The 22,874-nt window shown below is 35.0% G+C and overlaps 3 protein-coding genes across 19 annotated transcripts; 2 read left to right on the top strand and 1 right to left on the bottom strand.

Annotated features, from left to right (window-relative positions):
• Positions 1–1,322: 1,322 nt before the first annotated feature.
• On the bottom strand, positions 1,323–11,258 carry LOC104902299 (phosphatidylinositol N-acetylglucosaminyltransferase subunit P). Of its 16 annotated transcripts, none has more exons than XM_048634237.2 (10): positions 11,107–11,257; positions 10,176–10,284; positions 9,915–10,011; positions 7,782–7,857; positions 4,916–5,052; positions 3,829–4,035; positions 3,546–3,618; positions 2,502–2,620; positions 2,267–2,394; positions 1,323–1,452 (listed from the first exon to the last, which is right to left on the bottom strand). In XM_048634237.2, the coding sequence occupies exons 6-9, from the start codon at positions 4,013–4,015 to the stop codon at positions 2,270–2,272; spliced, it is 504 nt and encodes a 167-aa protein (XP_048490194.1). In that variant the 5' UTR covers positions 4,016–4,035; positions 4,916–5,052; positions 7,782–7,857; positions 9,915–10,011; positions 10,176–10,284; positions 11,107–11,257; the 3' UTR covers positions 1,323–1,452; positions 2,267–2,269. The 16 variants fall into 16 exon arrangements, with proteins under 16 accessions (XP_048490194.1, XP_048490195.1, XP_048490192.1 ...); XM_048634238.1 differs by having other exon boundaries at positions 1,447–1,465; XM_048634235.1 differs by lacking the exon at positions 1,323–1,452 and adding an exon at positions 1,490–2,183.
• LOC104902300 (hypothetical protein) lies at positions 6,585–14,067 on the top strand. Its single transcript, XM_010690033.4, has 5 exons — positions 6,585–7,487; positions 8,708–8,832; positions 8,966–9,132; positions 12,139–12,223; positions 13,688–14,067. The coding sequence occupies exons 1-5, from the start codon at positions 6,903–6,905 to the stop codon at positions 13,848–13,850; spliced, it is 1,125 nt and encodes a 374-aa protein (XP_010688335.2). The 5' UTR covers positions 6,585–6,902; the 3' UTR covers positions 13,851–14,067.
• A 687-nt stretch (positions 14,068–14,754) lies between these two features.
• Positions 14,755–22,404, top strand: LOC104902298 (hypothetical protein). Of its 2 annotated transcripts, XM_010690025.4 has the most exons (7): positions 14,756–15,094; positions 16,200–16,357; positions 16,899–17,595; positions 19,296–19,390; positions 20,677–20,785; positions 21,598–21,657; positions 21,804–22,404. In XM_010690025.4, exons 1-7 carry the CDS (start codon positions 14,818–14,820, stop codon positions 21,968–21,970), a joined length of 1,563 nt encoding a protein of 520 aa, XP_010688327.2. In that variant the 5' UTR covers positions 14,756–14,817; the 3' UTR covers positions 21,971–22,404. The 2 variants fall into 2 exon arrangements, with proteins under 2 accessions (XP_048490510.1, XP_010688327.2); XM_048634553.2 differs by lacking the exon at positions 20,677–20,785 and having other exon boundaries at positions 14,755–15,094; positions 21,804–21,944.
• Positions 22,405–22,874: the final 470 nt, after the last annotated feature.

The following is a 22,874-nucleotide window of genomic DNA, read 5'->3' as shown; positions in this document are numbered from 1 at the left end:
ATTTTTTTCAGTGTTAGATCTACTCGACGATCGTTGTTTTGTCATACTAATATTATGTTTATTTAAACTTGATATATACTTGTTACTTTTTTTACCTCTATTGTTGATGTCGTATGACTTCAAATCGATGAATGATTTTTCACTTCAGAAAAAACTATTTTTTCCCCGAGTTACCAACTTACCATGTGTTTAACTGTTTATTGACCATTTACTTTGTACGTTTAATGGTGTCTTGATCATGCTCTTATTATAGTCTCCTAGCACATAAACTTTATTGATGAGATGTTTATGCATTCTAAAGTCTTTTTTGAGGTTCTGCAACTAATTTGATTAGATAAATTTATTACTCCATCCGTTCCAAAATATAGTCCCCATGTCTATTTTGGGAGTCAATTTTAAAAACTTTGACCAAATATTCTCACTAATGTATTAAAAAAAAACATATTCATGAAGGGTCTTGTTAGATTCGTCTCAATGTGTAAATTCGTAATATCAACTTTTTATATTTTTTACTAATAAGAAATAGAAGATATCGTAGGTCAAAGGTACGTCTTGGAGACTGTGCAAAATGAAATGGGAATTATATTTTGAGATGGAGGGAGTATTACAAAACAGAAATAAAGTTATTCTGAATCTTTGTTAAAGTAATCATCGAAGAGATAAAGGTAAAGAAGTATTGAGACTAATCGAAAACTTTAGGAATATTGTGGAGACTTTGAAAGATGAAGTTAGAACAAATATTTTGTGTAATTAAAACCCCTTTCTTAAAGGAATGTTTCTTCTTATTTTCGCATTATTTTTCATGGTTGCAGGCAGCTTTAGTTAGTCTTGGTTCAATCCAATCCATTGCAAATAAGCAATTCACCCATTGCAAATAAGCAATCCAACCCATATTTTATCTCATAAATATGAGTCAAAGATCTATAAATATATCTATTTCATGTCAAAACAAAGCCTTACATTTTTTTTACTCCCTCCGTTCCATAATATAGTGCTTACATTACTCTTTGAGTGTCCCAAAATGTTGTGCCTATTTCTTTTTTATCAATTTGTTTAGACTAAATTATCCTTCATTTCTACATAAAACTTTCCAAAATACCCCTACTTTCTTTTAAAATATGTGCCTATTTATTGTTTTATACCATTCCAAGGAATATTCATTGCTCTTTCATTGTATTTTAAAGGAAAAAGAAGCAAAAAACTAATTCCAAGACAAAAATACCCAATAAACATTTACTTAAATATATATTTTTGTGAAATCCTAAAACTCCTTCCATTTTCCTTAATTCTTGTGAAAAATGAAAAGTAAGCACTATATTATGTCGAAACAAAGCCTTACATTTTTTTTACATCAATTCAATCTTTTAGCACTTCTTTTTTTGAGTGAATTGGAGAGGATACATACTGAAATCTGCACCTTTTTCGATGAACGAATGCAGGGGAAGAGAGCAGCTGAAAAATGAAGCTATACAAAAGTAAAGACATGATATGGGAGAAATTTTAAGCAAAAAGACACTATAATGTGTTACAAGTCTTACAACTTACAACATCAATACATGTGAAACTGGAAGGCAAAAGGCCAAAAAAGACAGAATACATGAAACAAACTAAATCCACAATACCCAAACCAAAAAACCTGATCCAAAACAATTTGTTATCTGCACCCCAAAAAAGTACCCAAGACCACACCCAAATTACCACCTCAAAACCAACTTGGCCAACCAATTCGACACTACATCCAGTAGGATCCTTCGAGTTTGGAGATGTTGATTCTGGTAAACAGGCACAAGGCATCCCACCACGTCCAAAGTAAGGCTTTTCCCCCTAAACTTCCATCTCGAGGGACTGGGTTTAACACTTACCATTACCAGGTACGTGTTTTTCGTTTCCCCTTGCTACCAATTGTTACCATGTGGCTCTCAGAGGAACCGTAGTTTATTGCTGTGTGGTTAAAGTGTTTGCGTATGATACACTGCTATGAAGATGGACCATGAATGTAGAGAAATCATAAGGAAATCCCTCAATGTTGACACGGATTGCCTTTGAACATATAAACATAATCTACATTCAAGCGGAGTGCCTGATGTTAGCGATGTACGGTGGCCAAATAGGATTATTTTCGTCCCGAGACCTTTTACTTTTTTTTCATAATGTGGAGGGAAAGAAACGTCTCTACTCCGCTACTATATCAGCAAAAACCCTTTCAGATATTGTCCATATTCTAGTCCAAGGGTGTACCTAGATGGTTAGATGTCAAAATACACACCTGTCATTTAAAATCTTTAAACATGAGCTCGTTTATGCGGTTGATGCCAATATCTGAGATGGGTTCAATGGGTTGATCATCTTCACCAGTCAACGCCCTTGAGGTTTGTGGCTCTCTGCTGTGCTCATCTGTCAAGCAAAAGGGTAAAACATATAAAATTAGATGTGATCTTCCCTATGCAAGTGTAAGGAAACAGTTGGACAATTTGATATGGTCTTCACACAAGTTAACTTACCAAAGATAACATGTAAGGAAGTTGGAGAAGGTGTTGCCATAAAGTTGAGGCCTATATAAAATGCCAGTCCTAAAACTATTATGACCATGCAATAAGTTGGTACAGCTACAGCCCAATACCTAGAATAACAAGCGTGAACCATTAATATTTTCATCAAGGTGGCAAAACAGCTATTGCTGAACCAATGGCCAGAATACAAATACGAGTAGCAATAGAATTCCAAATGATCAGGTACACGAAAAGAAGACACGGAAATAATAAGCTTTCAGTAGAACATAGATAAGTTGGTAGAGATTGAAAAACTCAAAACACTCAACTAGTTACTCATCATAATTCATATAACACAACTGCAGGAAACATAACAGTAAGGTCATACTTATAAGCTAAACTAACTTGGAATATAAGAAACTTCCAAGAACAAAATCCAAGCAATATTAGATTCTAATTAATGATACAAATATCACCTCCTACTCTTAGTACCATTTATAACTCCTAAAGTACGATAATTGAAGAGATATGTCTTCGGACCGACAATGCATTACCAAAATGACTTCAAGAATTCTACCCTAGGGCGGGACATAACCACTATCATGAGCGTAAGTATATAAGTGACCCTGTATAGAAACAGTCATCACCGACTTCATTTTGCGCTCAAGAGATAGATCCCCCCCCCCCCTCTGAAATCCTTTCATTGTGGGGTTGCATGGAGGCCTTAACTGATACATTACATTACGTTCTTCTACACTAGATGCTTGGTTTGTTAATATTGTGCATATGGATAAGGGAAATTGGAAGGAAAGGCAGAGAGGGGAAAGGGAGGAATTCATTTTCCCTTGCTCAGATTTAACAGAAGAAGAGAATTAAAAGGATCATTATCCTTCTTTTGGTAAACCAATATTTCTGATATTGGAATACTTTGGAAAAAAGGCTGCAACCTCACTCTTCCCTCCCATTCCTGTCCTTATCATCCCTTCATACCTTCCCCTCCATGATTGCTATCTAAACAAAGTGTCAAAGTCAAAAGTATACATGCGTACGACTGACCTGCTAGGATAGTAAGAGATTCCAACCGAATGCAGCCAGCGCTCAGGAACATATGCCCATATGAAGAATATGGCTGTTCAAGGAAAGTAGTGTTAATGCTTTAGTAAATACCAAACAATTGATACACAGAAAGGCAAGCAAATGCGCTACCGTGTACATTAGCAATGAACAACTACATTTGAGGAATACCAACAGAAGCAGGCCTCAACATTCTATTTCAATTTATGTAGCTCAAACAGATCGCAACTAGAACATTCCATAAAACAAAGATTCTGAACTACACCTGTGGCAACGATAATTGTTATAGAACCCACAAATCCATATACTTCAGCTGGTTTTGGTCCATGCTGACCAGATAGACCAAATCCAGAAGCCTTATCATCAACGTCCAGGAAGAAGCCAGCACCTTTCCTCCTCCTTGACAGGCTGAGAACTCTTCTCGGGCTATTAACAGGGGGAGGATCTGCCATATCGTCCTTTGGTACACCACCTGTTACATCATTCAGTACAAGCTCAGCTAATATAGATATTTGAATATCAGCACTCCTTGAATCAACAAGATTCCAGACTTCATTATGGAGTCTTAGTCATCTGGACTTCCAATATAAATATAAAGCAAGTTACCGAACATAAGCTGTCAATGCCACTGTTCTAACAGTCTACATAATTAAGAGGTGCCATTTATTGAAAGAATACTCATTATGTCCAGAATTTTCAAAATTATGAATCATGCTTATAAAATGAAAAAAGAAAAGAAAACATCATTCATTATATTGTTTCTCACTTATTCATTTACTAATTAGCCCGCATGTGGTCCTCCAACTTATGGGAAGAAATGCATCAAAAAGTTTCATATTTTCTGTAATGCATTCATATTCCACAAAAAAAAAAAAAAAAAGTCCAGAGATGAAATAAAATTTTGACACTACCTATGTCACTCGGACGCGGGTAACTACGTCAGAGACGAGGACATGTCTAAGTGTCCAACTCATAAATTTTATGAAAAAGTTCCATGATTTTGGCCCAAGGTGAAGTGTCAAAGCATCCATACCCATGTCAGAGTATTGAAGATCAAACAAGGGTACTTGAGGTAAAATGATGAGTCTACTCCTAGTACCATAGCCTATCAACTAAGCACTAACATAGCCAGCACAATGCAGCATTAAAGACCATATTGCCAAACCTTGTACAATGGCATTGTTCCACAACCCAAAAAAACTTGATATAGAGATCTGAAACACAATGTAAATTATCCTATAGAGCATAAACATTCGAAATATTATTATATTCAATTAAAATCAAACATAATAACAAATTAAAGTATGATAAAAGTTCAATCAAAACAACAACAGACTTGAAAATTTAAATACCTGGCAAAAGAAGCTTCAGCAAGTGAGCAAGGTGCGACCGATTGTTCTTGGCATCTGGATCCTCCTCCTTAGTTTTCTTTCTTCTTCTTATTCTTCAATTAGTATGAATTCTAGAATTTCTGCAAATTATAGAAACCCTTCAAATTCACAAAAAGTTAAAATGTGAGATAATAGAAAGTGAGAACAAAACTGGAAACAATTTGCAACCGATTAGAGAGATTTGAAGAGGATTTCATATGCAATAAGAAAAGATCTGGAAATTGTACAGTAGGAGGAAAAGAGCTTGAGTTTGAGAGGAGGGGAAGTACTATGTTTCTATGAATTAAAATTTTTGTTTTAAGCCTTGATAAGAGAAAACTTAGAGTGAGACAAGGGCTGAGATTGTGGTGCTGGTACCTTTACACTTTTATTACTTCTTCGGTTTTTTTTCAACTTCTAATGCTATTTATATATTGCAGTATTGAGCTTTAGCCATCTTGTAACAAAAAACAAATTTATGTACAAGGCTTATGTAGGATCTTGTTAGATTTATCAACTTTTTATAATTATTACTTCTATATAAATAAATATATTAAGGCTCAAAGTTGAGTATCGGTAAATTTGCAATTGAGCAAATGTTAGAACTAAAAAGTAAAAATGAGGAGCGATTTTCTTCTTTCAACAAGATGAGAATGAAAAATCATTGTAGACAGTATAGAGTTCCCACTTTGAAATTGCAACACTTTGTTGTCGATTTTCAACAATACTAGTATACATATGCCTATTTTTATGTTCATCATAAAATTTATAAAACAACTTTTAAAATCTCAAACCCAAAAACCAACAAATAACAGTGATATGGAACAAGCCCTGGCCGAAGATTTTCAGGTTTGAAGCGTGTTTGAAATTTTTAGACATAAAAATTACATGGGTTAGAGATACATTCATTGAAAAAGACAAAACCTAACAGAACAATATAGTAACATTGGACGGGGCAGTGCAAGCCAACTAGTATCCCAAGCTTAAGGAATATGATTCTATTCCCACTAATGCAAGTGCGCTACTGCATAGGTATCAAAAAGCCAGTAGTGTACTCCTTTGATGAAAGTCTGACTGAAAAGTTAAGCTCCTGATTTATCTTCATGACAGACCAAAAAATGTTTATCTTGTTTACTCTATAGTAGAGGTGATCATGGGCCGGGACGGGTTTGGGCCGAGCCGCGCCTAAAAATGCCCATTGGTCAGTCTACAACTCTCCGCTACCCATGTTATTCTAAAAAATCACTTTTTTCCTCTCACCCTATTAAGTAACTACTAATTCCCTATGCATCTGCCAGCAACTAAATGACTCAATAACTTCACTTTGTTTTTATTAAAATAAAAGCAAAATCTTTAAAAAAAATCAATTAATATTACACTTTTTTCTGGAGTCCTCCAATCAAGAATTTCATGTATCACCCTTGGAACCATACTCGAGAATGAACTCTGAACATCATAGCTTATGGGAATATAAGCAATCCCCAATCACAAGAGTATGAAACAAGGACCATCAAAACAAAAACATTGAAAAAAAAGAGTATGGAACAAGGATAAGAGCCACTAATTTATGAAGCTTTTTAAGATTATTCTTCACTACTTTTCTATAAATAAATCATATAAACCACTAACTAGAAATCCTTTATCCTCAATCCTTCCTTTTCCATAGAGCTATATTGTACTTGCTCTACAAGAATATATACTTATGAGCATATAATCATCTCTGTTCTTTCCTCTTTCCCCTTATATTAAGTATTAACATACCACTATATAGTAATCCTATATCCATAATCCTTTCTTTTTCTTTAAGCTATGTTGTACTTGATATACAAGAATCTTTGCCTATGAGCATATAATCATCTTTGCTCTCCCCTAATTCCCCTTATACTGCATAAATAGCAACTTAGCAAGTAACATTGTTCTTCCTTCCTAAAACACCCAAAACCAACCCAAAAAGAACTAATCAAAAGAAATGATGAAGTCTTTCAGCCGTGTTAGTCCAAAATCAGCCTCATCTTCGCCTAAACCAAAGTCAATTAATCACCAAGAAAATTTTGGAACTAACATGATCAAGCATGAACTTATTCTCCGAATCCCAGGAAGTGTTGTGAACTTGATGGAAGAAGGAGAGACCATAGAGCTAGCACGAGGCGACTTCTCTGTATACGTCCTCTCAGACCAAAATATCTCCCTTGCTACCATCATCAAAGTCGCGGACAACCTCCAATGGCCGCTCACAAAAGATGAGCCAGTGATAAAGCTTGATGCTCTTCACTACCTCTTTACTTTACCCATGAAAGGGGGTGATCCATTAAACTATGGGGTGACTTTCTCCGAACGATGTGACAAAAAATTATTAAGCTCATTAGATTCCTATCTTAAACAACATTCTTGCTTCTCTTGTTCATCTAAATTCAATGGGAGAAACGATCTCGATTGGAAAGAGTTTGCTCCTAAGGTTGAAGCTTATAATGGAGTTGTAGCTCGGGCAATCGCCGAAGGAACTGGTCAGATCGTTAAGGGGATTTTCATGTGTAGCAATGCTTACACCAACCAGGTAAAGCATGCTTTTAATTCTTTTTTCCATAACAATTGGAACTATAGAGGGAAAATTTCCACCTTTTTTCAAATTTTGATTCTAACAGTTTTGATATCTTATAATCACACCCATGTAGCAAGCAGTGATTAAAACAAACTAACAATCAAATTACAACCCTAACTAAACACACAAACTAACCAATTCTTAGCACAAAAAAAAACCAATCTACAGAAAATAACAGCAACCCACTTAATCAAACTTCTGAAATTCGTAAAAAAAACACAAATTAGACACTAACACCAAAGATATTACCTGGTGAAAGATGGGTGTTGAGGGGGCTGGTTGTGGGCGTCGCCTGAGGATCAGCTTCTCATGTAAGTCTTAAGAACTGAAAATGAGAAACTAACACTGAACTTAATGTTGATTTAACGAAGTGATACAAATACGATATAGAAGAAATAAACAGTTAGAGTACATTTTGGAAGGAAAAAAATTAGAGGTACAACATATGAAATGCCAAAATATCGAATAAATTTTAATACTACCTCCGTTTTTTATTATGTGCAACGATTTGACATAAAGTAGAGAGGGAAAATGTCTAATCGTTGCAAATAATAGAAAACGGAGGTAGCACTTATTATTTGACTTTTTTATTTGTCATTTTTGGAAAAACTATTGGATTGTACAATCAAACACTAATCATATTAAAATGAAAAAAGTCATATTAAATCAACATTAAGTATAAAACTCTAATCAAAACTATTGAAAATGAATTATTTTGGTTTAGAGTTTGATTCATACTCCCTCCGTTTCATTTTAATCTACACACTTTGACATTTTACACTATTCTCAACTTTCACTTTGACCATCATTTGTGATTTATACGCGGATGGAAATATAGTTATGTGGGATCTTGTTAGATTCATCATAACATGTATTTTATTAATATGTACTTTTTATAATTTTTACAAATACAAAACTAAAGATATACGTCCTCAAAGTTTTGCATTGGCATGCGTGAAAAGTGTAAGTGTGTAGATTAAAATGAAACGGAGGGAGTATTAAAATGGAAAAATTGATGGGAACCGTCCTAACTATGAGCGTTCCACCATTTTAGTCCCAACTTTTGGTTATTCCTTAGTGGTCTCAACTTGTAATTATGTCAGTATACCTATAAGGTTATGATTAACTAATTTAGATTTGCCATGTTTATATACTCCTAAATGTCCAATTATCAGATGCAAAATGGAGGGGAATTGATTCTTAGCCAGGAGAACAACAATGTGAAAATCACACCAGCAAAAACCAAAAGCAACAAAAGCACTGTATCTAGAAACAACTCCATGAATCAAAGCATAAAGCGGTAATATATCGTGCTATACAATTTTATTTTGTAGTATTTAGTGACAAAACAAGAAGCATCAATACTATTTCTAGCCTTTTTTTGTTATCAAATCTTATCTCTTTACTAAGTCGGGCATATTTGTTGCATGTAGTGTGAGAAAGTTGTCAGATACAACACAAAAAATGAGCAAAACGATGCTAGATGGAGTAGGAATAGCCAGTGGATCAGTGATGGGGCCTTTAGTTAATTCTAAACAGGGAAGAGCTTTTTTTTCTATGATGCCTGGAGAGGTTCTTCTGGCTTCATTTGATGCTCTTGGTATGTTGTTCCAATACCACTATACTAAATACATATATCACCATGTCATATCTTTATGAAATCTCAATGGGTTAACTCGACTGTCAGTTCGCTCGTTTTATACCAACAAAAAGGTAAAAGGGACCGGGGGCGGATCCAAGATTCCGAACCCGGGGTAGCGTAACTTTACATAACTAGAAACTCAAAAAAAAAAGTTTGTCATTACTAAATTTAAAATGTTACAAAATCCAAATACAACCTTGCAATCAATAATAAAAGAAAATTACAATTGTTCACGTCGGGATCTCAAATTTTGGAACCGATTTACAATCACATCAACTTCTACATCACAAATTTTTTTCTAAAATATAGATTTTTCATTCACTAATCATACATTCCCACACTTACAATAATAAACTAACATAGTAACATATTCCACAAATTCCCAATTTCAACAATATATGATATATCACTCCCAAATTTCCACAAATTCAACATGTGAAATATCACTCTCAAATCCCACAAATACAAATATTCAATAACAATCATACTTATTCCTCCAACTCAACAAATTCAAATATCCAAATTCACTAGCAATCAAAATTCACAACTACAATAGAAATTTCAGCGCAACTAACAATAAAAAATGACAACAATCAATCAAAACTCTAATTAACAATCAAAATTTCAACCCAACTAACAATCATACTTCACAACAGCCTAAGTAACTAACAATCAAAATTCAGCCTAACATTCAAAATTCCAACAATGGCAAATCTTCAATCGATGGACAAATGAGTTACCTGAACGGCGAACACTGACTTGAAGCCACTGTCTGTCGGAGTCGGACACTCGGAGTCTCCGACTGAATCGTCGACTGATTTACAAGACATAGCAAAACTGCCATTAGAGAGGAAAGAGAAAGAAAGTTAAGAGGGAACTAAGAAAATGCAGGAATCACGAAATTTAGGTCTAGATTTATCTTCTAACAATCAAAGTTTAGAGGAGACTCAAATTTAGGTCTAGATTTATCTCAGATTACAATTCAGGAAACAGAAACTCACCATTTTCTTCAATTCGACTTTTCCTTTGAGTCTTTGACTGTTGTCAGGATCACGATCCTACTTTGGATTGTGATGAGCTAGCAGGATCGAATCGCAGATTCGTAAGATCCTATGAAATTTGAAAAATTAAGTCAATTTTAGCTAATCTGCTTATACATTCCTCATACATGGAGTAAAATGATGCTAAAAACTTATCATTTATCGATAATAGTTGATATTGCATAATAAAAAGATCCAAACATACAACAACAATTGTTTAGTAAAAAACAAATATTGAAAATGTTAATAATACAAACCAACAATACAAAGACATCTTAATAAAAGTTGATACAAATTAGAATACAAATATGTTGATAAAAATCAGTTCTACTTCCAGATGCATTTTTTCTTTTTTTTTCCCAGATGAAGTTGACATGATCTATCTTCTAAGTTCTAACCGCACAGAAAATTTAAAAAATGAAAACTAATTAGAACAATGAACAATAACACTAATTGAAATAGAGAAACGAAGAAAAAACAAAATAAAAAAAAAAACAGAATAGAAGGAAAATAAAAACGAAAATGAATTATAGCAATGAAACATTAAAACTAATAATGTACAATACTACTGTAATACAGTCAGTAGCACACATCACATGGCTTTAATTTCATAATTTTGCAAAATTCATAGCATATAATTTCAGTGGCAAAGTCGACAGAAGCATGGCAATACATAGCATATAATTTCAATGGAAAAAACGAAAATGGCAAACAAGCACCGAATTAGCTTCGAATTAAATCAAGCACAGAGCGTAAATTAGCTTCGAATAGTCGAATTACTATATACAACAAGCAGTCAAGCACAGAGCAAAAATAGCTTCGAATTAAATCAGCTTAAGACAAATTAACACCATGAAATTAGAAAACAAATTAGAAAGAGAGATAAGCTTACCACAAATTAGAGATTTAGCTGAATTTGCAGAGTAGAAAGAGAAAATGGGAGGAAGAGGAAGACGATTCAAGAAGAGCAAGAGAATTTAGGGATTTCGCATGTTTTGGGCTGTTAAACTAGTTATTAGGCTCAGATTATGCCACGGGTAAGAAAAAATTTCATCTATTAATATAATACTTTACTATATTAACACTAAATATATATAGCTTACTTTAGTGGTTAAGACTTTAGAGTTTAGTATGTGTACTTGAGTTCTCGAGATCAAACCCCTATATTATGCAATTTTTAATTTTTTTAACTGTACATCGATTACATGAACTAAAACTCCATAGGGAGAGGGCCACGTGGCACAATTTCTTGTTTATGCATGCCTTTTAATATATTTGTATAGATGAATGTTTGGGCTGAATGACTTAGGGATTTCGCATTTGGCCACTAAAACCTAGGATCGGTAAAGTCGTATCAGGATCGCGATCCCAACGATCCTAGCGATCCTGATACGATCCTGTTGGATTGCGATTATGCAAGCGATCCGGATCGATGTGCCTCATCTAAATCGTAGGATCGTACGATCCTACAATCCGGATCGCGATTTTAACAACATTGATTAGACTTATTACGAACCCCTCTTTTTAAAAATCACGAACTTGACACGATACGACTTTTCCTTTGACTCATGCTTAGATATGTTTGCTTAGCACAACTCATACGGTCGTACCTGAATACAAGTATGACATAGGGTTTCTTACGGTTTTTAATAACCTTGATCGCTTATAATTTTAAGTATGTATCAATAAAATAATAAAAGGATCATTATTTGAAAACAATTTAAATCATGCATGCTAATGTATTTTTTTTTCATCAATCTAAGTAAATATATTAAGTTTGTGAAGTTTGACCAATTGAAGTAATAATTGATGATATTCTTAATATAGATTGTAGTTTTTCATTAGCTTTAAATTAAGTTTAATTTAAATTAATCGTCGTTGTCAAATATATATGTAATTTGATTTGATTGTCAAAATTGAGCAGATAAGATAATGAATGCCGCTGAGGCTGCTGAGCAACAAGCTCTTTATGCCACCTCTGGAGCTGCAACTAGGATGGTATCTAATAGGTACTCCCTCCGTCCCATAATATAATGCTTACTTCATTTTTTTTAGGTCAAACTTTAAAATCTTTGACCGAATATTCTCATTTGTATATACATCTTCCGTTTTTTTTAGATGTTACACTTTCCTTAAATTGCATGTTTCTAAATAGATGTTACACTTTTTTTTATTTCCTAAATTGGAAAGTTTTATGCTGTAATATTACTCACTTACCTTTACTTATAAGGATTAATCAAAATTAAACTAACTTAATTTAACCTTATTATATACTAATCCAAAATTAATTAAACCTCCTCCCTTCTCTTCCACCACCCCTCCCACACCACCTCAGCTGCCCATCCCTTCCCCCACCTCGCAGCCTCCTTACCCACCACCACAGAAGCCCGGCGAATTCCCACCACCACCCCCCACCCACCCGAAATCGCTACCACCCACCCGAAAATCCCACCCAGTCACCCAAAACCCCACCCACCCACGAAAACCCTCCCCACCTACCGAAATCACCACCCAGCCACCGAAATCCCCACCCCCACCTACCGAAAACCACGTAATTTCTTCGCGCAAAACCATGGCCTCCATTTTCGACGGTAGAGGTGGGGTTTTCGAGGATGGGGTGGAATTTTGCGGCGGTAGAGGTGGGGTTTCGCGAGGCTGGGGTGGGGTTTCGCGAGGCTGGGGTGGGTTTTCGGCGAGTGATTGGGGTTTTCGGGTGGGTGGGTGGGGATTTCGGCGATGGGTGGGGTTTTCGGGTGGGTGGGTAGGGATTTCGGAGGGTGGGGTGGGCTTTTTGGTGGCTGGGTGGGGTTTTCGGGTGGGTGGGGTTTTCGGGTGGGTGGGGTGGGGTTTTGGGTGGGTGGGGTGGGGTTTTCGAATTTCAGGTGGGTGGTGGGGTGGTGGTGGGAGTTCTCTGGGCTGTTGGGGGTGGTGGTGGGGAACCCAAGGGGTCCTCTTTTCTATCTCCTCCCTTCCCTTAAACCCCATGTTAATTCTCTCCTAATTACTCCTCCAATTTTTGTTTAGGGAACCACAATTTTTGAAAGTGTAACATCTAAAAAAAACGAAGGAAGTATAAAAAAGACATATTCATGTGGGATCTTGTTAGATTTATCTCAATATATAGTTTCATAATATCAACTTTTTATATTTTTTATTAATACGAAATTGAAAATATTAAAGGTCAAAGTTTTGGAGACCGTGTAAAAAAGAAACAAACACTATATTATGGGACGGATGGAGTAATTACTACTTAATTGTGACAAACTTGTAATAAGTTATTGTGAGACATCAATGTTAGTGTATGTTCTACTAGTAATATATTATGCCATGTTTTTTTGGACTTATTTACAGTTCAGTTCAGTTCAGTTCAATTTATCTCAATCCAAAAAAAACGAGGCCTTAGTTCGTAATGCATTCATCTTACGCACTTACTATAAGTTGTAGAATGAGTAATGTAATGAGCATGCACACAGGTTCGGAGAAAATGCAGGGGAAGCCACTGAAGATGCGCTTGCCACTGCTGGACATTGTGCTGGCACAGCTTGGAACATATTCAAGATAAGAAAAGCTATTAATCCAGCTTCTGCTGCCTCTTCTGGAGCTTTGAGGACTACAGGAAAGGCCATAAAATCTTGAAAAAGGAGTATAAATCATATAAAAGGGATTGATAATTAGTATGAAAAAAAACTCTATATATATATTTTTGAAGTTAGTATTTGTATAATTTGTTGTTTCAAAGAATTGTTTGTTGAGTGGTATTACTATTATTAAATCTGTATTGGGGATGGATTCCAATTTATATGAGCATCCATTTGTATAAGAATAAATCGAATTTGTCTCTTGTTGAATACTATCTCTCTGTCTTTTTTTTTAGTTGTTACATTTACTTTAGTACACAGACCAAGGGAACATGTGGGGACCATCGAAAAGTTGAGCAAATCTATTTGTATAAGCATAAATCGAATTTGTCTCTTGTTGAATACTACTCCCTCCGTCTTTTTTTAGTTGCTACATTTACTTTAATACACAGACAAAAAGAAACATATGAGGACCATCGAAAAATAGAACAATAACACATAAAGTAGTTGTCCTTTTAAAATTATGAGAACCTTGCACTTTGATAAGGGACCCAAAGTTATCATATAATAATAGAACTTTCTAGAGTTTCAAAACTTAGGCTTATTTTATATAATTGTTCGAAATTGTTTTAAACTAGTAATCACTTGTGTAATCGTGTCACATCTTTTAAGTATATGATATGATGTTTGAAGTAGAACTCAAAAACATCAACAACAAGAGAATATTATATTTTTTCTTGGTAACGCTTCCCGATCCATGAAAACGGTAACAGACTGGTGTGGGTTAAGGTTTTTCAGCCTGTGGATCAACCCACCCAACCCGTGAATTTCACAATTCGATCCCGGACTGTGAAATCTCAACCCGACCACTAGGGCTCACGGGGGCTCACGGACCAGCCTGCTCAGCCCGCACCAATGACCATCTCTAGATCCACCAATAAACCCAACACCACCAAGAAAAGAGAAGAGAAACACAAATTAAAATAAAAGCTGATCTCAACTAATCACACATTTCATTTTCACACATGGAAACACAACAGAGCATATACAAAGCATCAAGAAGCATAAAAAAGAGAGACAACACTTTGTACAACGCCTTACTATCAATCTACCATGACTCCATTTTTGTTGGTGAAATCTCTCAACTTTGGCCTCAACTTCCTCTCCTCGCTAATCTTCGTTGTGGACTTTGGTATTCTTCTCGATTTCAGGGCACCTGTTACTTCAAATCTACTGATGGACACACAAATAATTGGTCTTTCAACACCTCACGCCTCAATCTTCACGTTGCCCTTCTCGCTGGTATTACCAAACATTTGTAGCTTCATTATCTTATTTGGGTTTCTATATTTTTTGTTGTTCATGTGAATTTTATGCTGATTTATGTTTATTAGTAATAGAACTTTGGATTAGAAGTGATTTCTTATGACGATTCATGTTAGCGGACCCCGAATTATCTGGGGACTGCAGCTTTGTTGTTGTTAGTATTGTAATATTGTTGTTGAACTTTGGTTATTACTTATTACCTATGTTACTCAGACGCACATATTGAGTATATCTACTCGAATACGCGTGTCCAACTATACGACTCGGCTATTTTGTAGAAAAAAGTCAAGTTTTTAGTTAAAAATGAAGTATCCAAGTAAGGTGTCGTGTCAGACACGACACCCCATTTTTGAGGTAAATGAAGGTGTTGGAGTAACACTGGTTAGTACTGTTTATTTTGGCACATTAATGCTAGGGGAGTAGGAGTAAACCTTAGGATATCTAAGGTTTTCTTTTCTCCAAGCGGATTGGACCAAAAGTTGAAGCATTTAAGCTTAAGAATGGTTAATAAGTATTCTTATCATAAAATTGGTGTAAGTTCACCTCACTTTGTTCCCTAAAAGGGTTAATTTGTAAGTTAAAAGGGTCAATCTATGAGTTAAAGGGGTCACTTTTAGATAATGGGTCACTCGGTGTCTTAAAGGGGTCACTTGTAACATATGTGACCCTTTTAAGACAACAAGTTACCCATGTCTTACCAAAAATTATGGTGAGACTGTCTTATATGAGACTTAGGGAAGAAGGGTAGAGGTTAAAACTAAAGATCTTTTTTTTTTTTTGCAATTCCTTGCTACTAAAGACATGGCTTAATAATTTTATAATTTTCATTTACCAAAGTCCTCAGTTTTCTTTCATCAGGTAACATTATTACTCTAATAGGGTTGATGGTGATTAATAGCCACTTTATAGAAGGTTTTGCAGAGGTGATTGATAAACCCTACAGCTTAGTTAAGATTATCAGATACTACAGTTCTGTTAGTTTGCTACTGTATATGGTGCCTTTTGCAGTTTTGTACTTAGTGAGTTGTGACTTGGTAATGAGTGATCTTTTATTAGATTTTTTTTTGCTGTTGTTGGATAGGAAACAAAGGTGGGTGTCTTATAGTTGATTCGACTCGGAAAGGGAAGAGGTTCCCAGATAGCATGTCAAAGACAATACCTATATGGACATGTGTGTTAAACCGCACAATTCAGCGGTACCGCAAAAAGATGCATGAAAATGGATCTGTGGAACATATGGTAAGAGTTAAGGCTATTTCTTTTATCTATATGAATTTTTGCTGTATTAATAGGATCTTTTTCGGTGGAGGACTGAGGAGTTGTGATAATGAGCAACTTTAGATGGTTTAGATATTATAATTATATTGCTAAATTACCCTCTTGTCATACTTTTTAATCTAAGTGTCGATTATTTTAGTTCATTTTTCATTAGTCATTACTGCACTTTGGATTTGCAAATATTGTAGTTTTTTTTTTTTTAAGTATTTTGTTTATTTATATAGCTGGATTTAGTCCTTTGCAACAAAAATATGTGTGAACACTGAAACAGCATATATATACTGATGTTTGTATGCACACCTTTACTTTCTCTGTTGGTTTGTTGACTTTTGACAGCTTTCCCGTTCTAAGCTTCTAGGGTATATTTGTTGTAGTAGTTCTCTGTGCAACTTTCCTGCTGTAATTTGTTTACCCCAGATGACAGGCGAATATGTGTCCACATTATTTCAGGCAACGCTTCTAATTGAATTCACTGGCTCTTGTCACTTGTGCGCTTTGACAGAATGAAAACATTTCTCATGCAAATGATGATGAAAGAGCTAAAGAAGCTTTAAATGATTGGGATTGTTCTTTGCATCTACCTTTATGGGTTTCTAAGACAGAGAAAGCTTCTATTGAAAATCGCCTTGATGAATTTACTGCTCTATTGGAAGAAAGTGGTGCTGATATTGCCTCGCTTGCCGCATCCTTAAGAAAACCTCTACGCCCTTTGTGGATTTCACAAAAATCTGTCATCTGGTTGAATGAAGTACCTGATCATGATTCCTGGGATTTCACACCAGTAATACTTGTTTCTGGTTCCTCCTCGAATGGTTATCTTCCACAGAGAACAAGCTCTGAGTTCAGCTGGAACTATATTCCTGGGGCGGGAGATGATGAAGAAAGTTGGGCTAGGGGTTTAACGCCTATTCTTTTCTGGAACCATGTGTATGACCTCATAAATTGCGGGCCTGATTTGTGTAACCAGAAAGTTTCTGAAATTGTTGAAAAGGACAGAGTTTACAGGGCACAAAGAGGACAAGATGCTCCTCAAATCTTGGTCAAGTCTCAAAAGGCATATGAGAAAATTGGAAAGCATGAGTTGCCATTGCACTCAGAATTTGAAAATCTTGATATTGGTGGAAGTCCTTCCACCACAGGAGATACTGCAATATGCTGGTTGGGTTCAACAAAAATTGCTGTAGGCACAACTCAACTTGGTAAATGTTGCTGTAAATTTTCTTCTAAATTTCTTTTGTGCTCGACATATGTGATTTGACATTAAGTCTTGTGTAAGTTCGCCTTACAATGTTCACCTTACAATGTTCACCTTACAATGATATATTGATATTAGTGTAGGACAACCTCACTTTTAGCGCAAAAAGTGAATTTTTAAGTCATAAGGTTCATTTCCTAAGTTAAAGGGGTCACTTTCCTAGGGTCACATCTTAGCTGAAAGGGGTAACTTTTAGGAGAAATGACCCTTTAGGTCAAAAAGTTATCCCGTCTTACCATAAATCACTGAAAGACGGTCTTATATGAGACTGTGTAATGTGATTTTGCTACCTTAGCATTTGCTTTTGGTTATATTATGAAACATATACTTCCAAGTTCCAACTATCCATAATAAGTTGTTTTCTAAATTTATGCAAACAATTTCGGTTTATATGCAAAATGTTCATTGATATTGTATGTTGCTAGGGGTATATATATTTACTTTAGCTATCAGGAAACTAAGCTTTCTATTACAAATACATCTTATAACAATTTGCTCATTTGCTGATCTATGCTCTTAATATCTACATTGAAACAAATCTCTATTCTTTGCCTTCCATTTTTCTTAAGTTATCTCTGCGAGCTCACTCTAAGTAGTCCTTCTCTACTTGATTACCCTTTGCGGTTATTATCCAACTTCTAGAAGACCAGACTGCAGGTATTATTAAATGGACTACTTGCTGCAGTAAGGCTCTTCTCCAAATTGAAGTACTTCACTGCCATGCAGACAATAGGTGCTCCTTTAATTTTGTCAGACATTGACTCGTAACAGGAACTGGATCCATTTGCAACTTTTACTCTCTTTAGTTTCTCAGTTGTTGCATATCTTGTTACAATGCACCAACCTCACTATAAGTACCTTTGTTACATGGACTCTTCTTTTTTTACCTCAAGTACCAACTTTGATCCTCTAGACTCCGACATGGTACGGAGTATGGACACTTCAACACTCTATTTTAGGATAAAACCATGGAACTATATATAGCTGACTCGGACATTTGATCCTCTAGACTCCGACATGGTATGGAGTATGGACACTTCAACACTCTATTTTAGGATAAATCATGGAACTATATATAGCTGACTCGGACATTTGGACAAGTACCCATATTCGTCACTTCTGTCATATACAGTGTCTCCCTACACTGAAAGCCCAATAAATTGCAGCCCTCTTTTTCTTGAGGTTTTAGTAAAGCAGCCTTTTTCCATCTAACTTGATCTGACACATTCAAACCACCATAAACTTTTGACAAAGACACTCTCCCTAGCGACATTAAGGCTCTTCTTGTGGCATCCACTATCCCAGCCCAAAGATATCTCCTACAGGTTTCTTAATAATTTTCAAGACCTTAGGCAATACATAGATCCTGCTCTAACATTTTTGAAGTGGATAGACAGGCAGTTTTGGTAAAAAAATATTATTGTGAAGGATCCTTTGGTTCAACTTATTAAGCATGAGTACATTACTAAGTAATTAAATAATGTTTGGCCAACGCTTATCTAGAATTGGATATAGTTTCACATTAATGTGTCTTTCTTCTCAAAGATTTCATGTTTGCTGTTTCTGTGACGTGGAGTCGAGCTTTTGTGGTTACCTTTTCTCTTACATGCTGCTGCTTTGTGCTGTTCATCTATATGGCTTCAGCTGCAACTAAACCAGACATTGATTGTATACTGAACTGTGGCAAGGAGCTCCTCACTGTTGATCAATCATATTCTTATCTCCACCTCCCTGTAGTGGTAAGCATTAAATAATTTCTATTAGTGACTTGCTGTGGACTCTTTTAGTCTTGGATTCAGGAAGTGTATGACTTTGCAGTGTTAAATTTCTGTCATTTGGATTAAAAATCTATGAATGGCTAATGTTAGTCACCTAGCTTCTGTTAAACTAGTCTTACATGCACGCTTTGCGATATTTTTTTACTTAAGTGTTGTTATTCAGTCATAAAATAACATAAAAGCGGTTGGTTGATTATAATTTTAATTGAATCATTATCATAGACATTTATGGTTTCATCCACTTTAAGTGTGGTTTTAGGAATAATTACTTTTATTTTCGATTTTAAAAATTGCATTGATTTGTATTGTTTTTAAGAGATATTGCACTTAATTAACATTTTTTTTGTAAACTTTTAGGTGTCTTTTTGTCTTTGCATTATGTATTTTTTTATAATGACGGTTATATTATAACCAAAAGTGCGAATTTTTTATTGTAATTTTGCATTGCCTTTTAAAGACTCTTGCGTATTTACGGTTGTGAGTAACACTCATTCTTTTGAAACTTTTTTTACTAATGTTTATCTAACACACTACTATTTTTGTAAATTTAGTAGGGAAGCATGTGTTGTACACCATGATAACAAATTGCATACTTAATGGAAAGCATATAACGGGCCCGTAAAACGTAAAAGTTGTGATGTTCTAAGCCTCTTGAATTTTTTCTCAAGTGGTTGTAATTAAAAATGGAACTTTTTTTGAGATTGTAGTTATTCAATGTATTACTCCGTATTTTGTATATTGTGTATGGTTTAGTACATGTTAACTTTCCATTTTTAATTTTCTTTGCCAAACGTGATGTCCAATATGCCTTGATTGTGCTTGAACTTTAAATTTGTTGATATGCATTGATTGAGGAAGATTTTGAATTGATTGAAAATTTATTTTGGAATGTTTTGTATATGATTATATGTATTGTGTTATTATCTTTTATTATTGAGGGTAAAGTTGTAATTTAATAGTGCAACGCCATTGCTCCCCCCTCTTCACTTATATAATAGAGATATTCTGGAAAATAGTAAAGCATGCTTGAAGTGGGGCCATAAGAGAGAGATATTTGACATTTGAAGCATCTTATCGAGTGTTAGATTGCTAATAGTTAGTCACTTTACCTCACACTAATGTGTAGGACTTAAGGAAACTTAAGGATACTGAGTGACAATGTTATGTGACTGCTCTTAATCTGAATTCTGATTGAAATTTAATGGCCTTCTTTTTGTTGTTTCCCCTGGTTTTTTCTCATTCTCCAGAGCTCAAAATTCGACCGGTTTTCGCTGCTTAATAATCTTCCTGCAGCAGTGAAGTTTGCAAGGTCGAATTTAGTCCAAGGAAAATCCCTTCTAGTTTGTTGTCATGATGGTAAGTATATTGTTTCAGTTGTGCAAAAAACCTGGAAACCATATCGTTGATATTTTCCAGAACATCGAGTATTTAGTGTGCCTAGTAATGCAGAACTGATCGAGACTTTATTTCGGTTTCTTTCCCCCTAATATCGTTAAACACTATTCTTGCAACTCATTGGGTTAGTTAGCCTGGTGTTGATTCTGTACGGGATTTGTCTTAATGGCATGTTCAGCAAAGAACATATCTATACCAGAACAATGTCTGTTATTTAAGAATTCATAGCTGATCACTGCTTATGCTACCGATTTCTTCATTCCATTTCAAAAGTACCTCCCATGTCTAGCCCTTCGATATGAAGTGGTTACGACACCTAAACTTGTCAAACTAAACCAAGTGGTGTAGAAAATAATTTGTTTCAAACATAAATTGACACCTATTTTCGGTTCCTCATGGAGCTTGAATTTTTTCATCAAACAATATGGACTATTATATTTATCTTTATGCTTTCGTTTCTTTTTTCCTGATATTGTATCTATTTTGTTAGGGAGATTCAATATTTCAAGGATCTAACAAATGCCTATGATCTATTACCTTAATTACTCACTAAGCAGTTCTAGGCTCAGTGGTAAAGGATGTTCCCTATGACCATGGAACAAATCTCACTAGGGGTTCTTTGGGTTGTCTTGCGAGACATGTCAGTCGAATAATGTCGTTCTCCTTACCCTATAAAAGAATTACTACATAAATATAAAAGTTTTCCCTAATTACTTTATTTAGCCGTAGTATCTTGATAGTACACTAAGTATTATAATTTGTATCTTTTTCAGGAGAAGACATCAGCGTGTGTGTTTGCCTAGCTATCTTAATCTTATTGTTCAGCGAAGAAGGTACAGTCTTACCTCTTATATATACAAGCTCAAGAATTGATCAATTCTACAACTTTTGTCTTTGCATCTTGCAAGCCAATTACCGCGCTACATTGTTACAAAATTTCCTATTGAAGAACTTATTACTCTGTACATCTAATGCACAGGATCCTTCGACGATGGGAAGTCCTTCTATGAGGCCCAAATTACAAAATGGGAAATGCGGAAAAGACTCGTATTTATATGTAAGTTTTCTACGAATGCCCGGCCATCCAGAGGGAATTTAAGACAGGTCTTTGGATTTCTGAACAATGGAACAAGCTTAAATTCTTGAGCAAAATTTTCTCTGATAAAATCATCAACGTTCCTATCCTATCGCGATGTTTACAGTAGAAGTTGATTCAAAGTTTGTACATCATTTGGTAGTATTACTTATCAGCTTTGAAATCATATCCAGCTTCAAAGATGTAGTACGTACATCGCTGGCGAGGTTTCGATCATCACGTTTTTTGAGCAGGCAACCATGTTGCTCTTGTGAACGAAGCTTGAATCAATTGATGTTTATTCTGAAGTAGCTTTTCAATTAGTTCTTGGAGTTTTGACTATTCAAGTATAACTTCAGTGGTTGAGTTAGTAATCTAGAATAGCTAAAATAACGAACTTTTGGAGATAGAGGTAGAATTTTGGTTTTGCTTTTACTACTCCATACGTCCCTAATTCTATGCTCCGTTTCCTTTTTTCGGAGTTAATTATTACCATCTTTGATCACGCGATCCTATTAATTTTATTTTTAAGGTAAGAAAAAAGAATATCAGTAGACTTTATGTGGGAGGGGAGATCTTATTAAGACGTTTATAGTGATAGAACGTAAAAGAAAATTGCTACATGGATTTTTGAAGAAACAAGTTTTGACTAGATGAGTAGATGACTCGTATTTGCTATCTAATTATCCACCTTGTTTGCCTCTCTGAAAATGTGTGTGATTTTTTAGTCTGAAAAATTCTGCACTAGAATGAGGATGTCTTCGATGCACAACCTTATTCATGTATAAAGAAACATTTATGATGTTGAATCTTGTTAGACTCGTCATGACGTATTGATGTGTCGTTACAAAATATCGAATTCCATTCTTTCCACTAACACTTTCTTAATGATATTACTGGTAAAAAAAATACACGTTGAACTTTTTATCGAATACGAGTCTATTACAAAATTTACAATGCTAATTATCAAGTTCT

This window comes from Beta vulgaris, chromosome 8 (assembly GCF_026745355.1).
Source record: "Beta vulgaris subsp. vulgaris cultivar EL10 chromosome 8, EL10.2, whole genome shotgun sequence".
Lineage (NCBI taxonomy): Eukaryota > Viridiplantae > Streptophyta > Magnoliopsida > Caryophyllales > Amaranthaceae > Beta > Beta vulgaris.
This window is presented reverse-complemented; position numbering and strand designations above follow the sequence as displayed.

Coding starts and splice junctions, on each gene's coding strand:
- LOC104902299 (XM_010690028.4), bottom strand. CDS start 4,015: ATGGCAGATCCTCCCCCTGTTAATAGCCCGAGAAGAGTTCTCAGCCTG. Junction 3,619..3,828: donor AACAATTATCGTTGCCACAG/GTGTAGTTCAGA, acceptor TTCCTTGAACAG/CCATATTCTTCATATGGGCA. Junction 2,621..3,545: donor ATCTCTTACTATCCTAGCAG/GTCAGTCGTACG, acceptor TTGTTATTCTAG/GTATTGGGCTGTAGCTGTAC.
- LOC104902300 (XM_010690033.4), top strand. CDS start 6,903: ATGATGAAGTCTTTCAGCCGTGTTAGTCCAAAATCAGCCTCATCTTCG. Junction 7,488..8,707: donor GCAATGCTTACACCAACCAG/GTAAAGCATGCT, acceptor TCCAATTATCAG/ATGCAAAATGGAGGGGAATT. Junction 12,224..13,687: donor ACTAGGATGGTATCTAATAG/GTACTCCCTCCG, acceptor GCATGCACACAG/GTTCGGAGAAAATGCAGGGG.
- LOC104902298 (XM_010690025.4), top strand. CDS start 14,818: ATGGAAACACAACAGAGCATATACAAAGCATCAAGAAGCATAAAAAAG. Junction 19,391..20,676: donor ATCTCCACCTCCCTGTAGTG/GTAAGCATTAAA, acceptor CTCATTCTCCAG/AGCTCAAAATTCGACCGGTT. Junction 21,658..21,803: donor CTTATTGTTCAGCGAAGAAG/GTACAGTCTTAC, acceptor TCTAATGCACAG/GATCCTTCGACGATGGGAAG.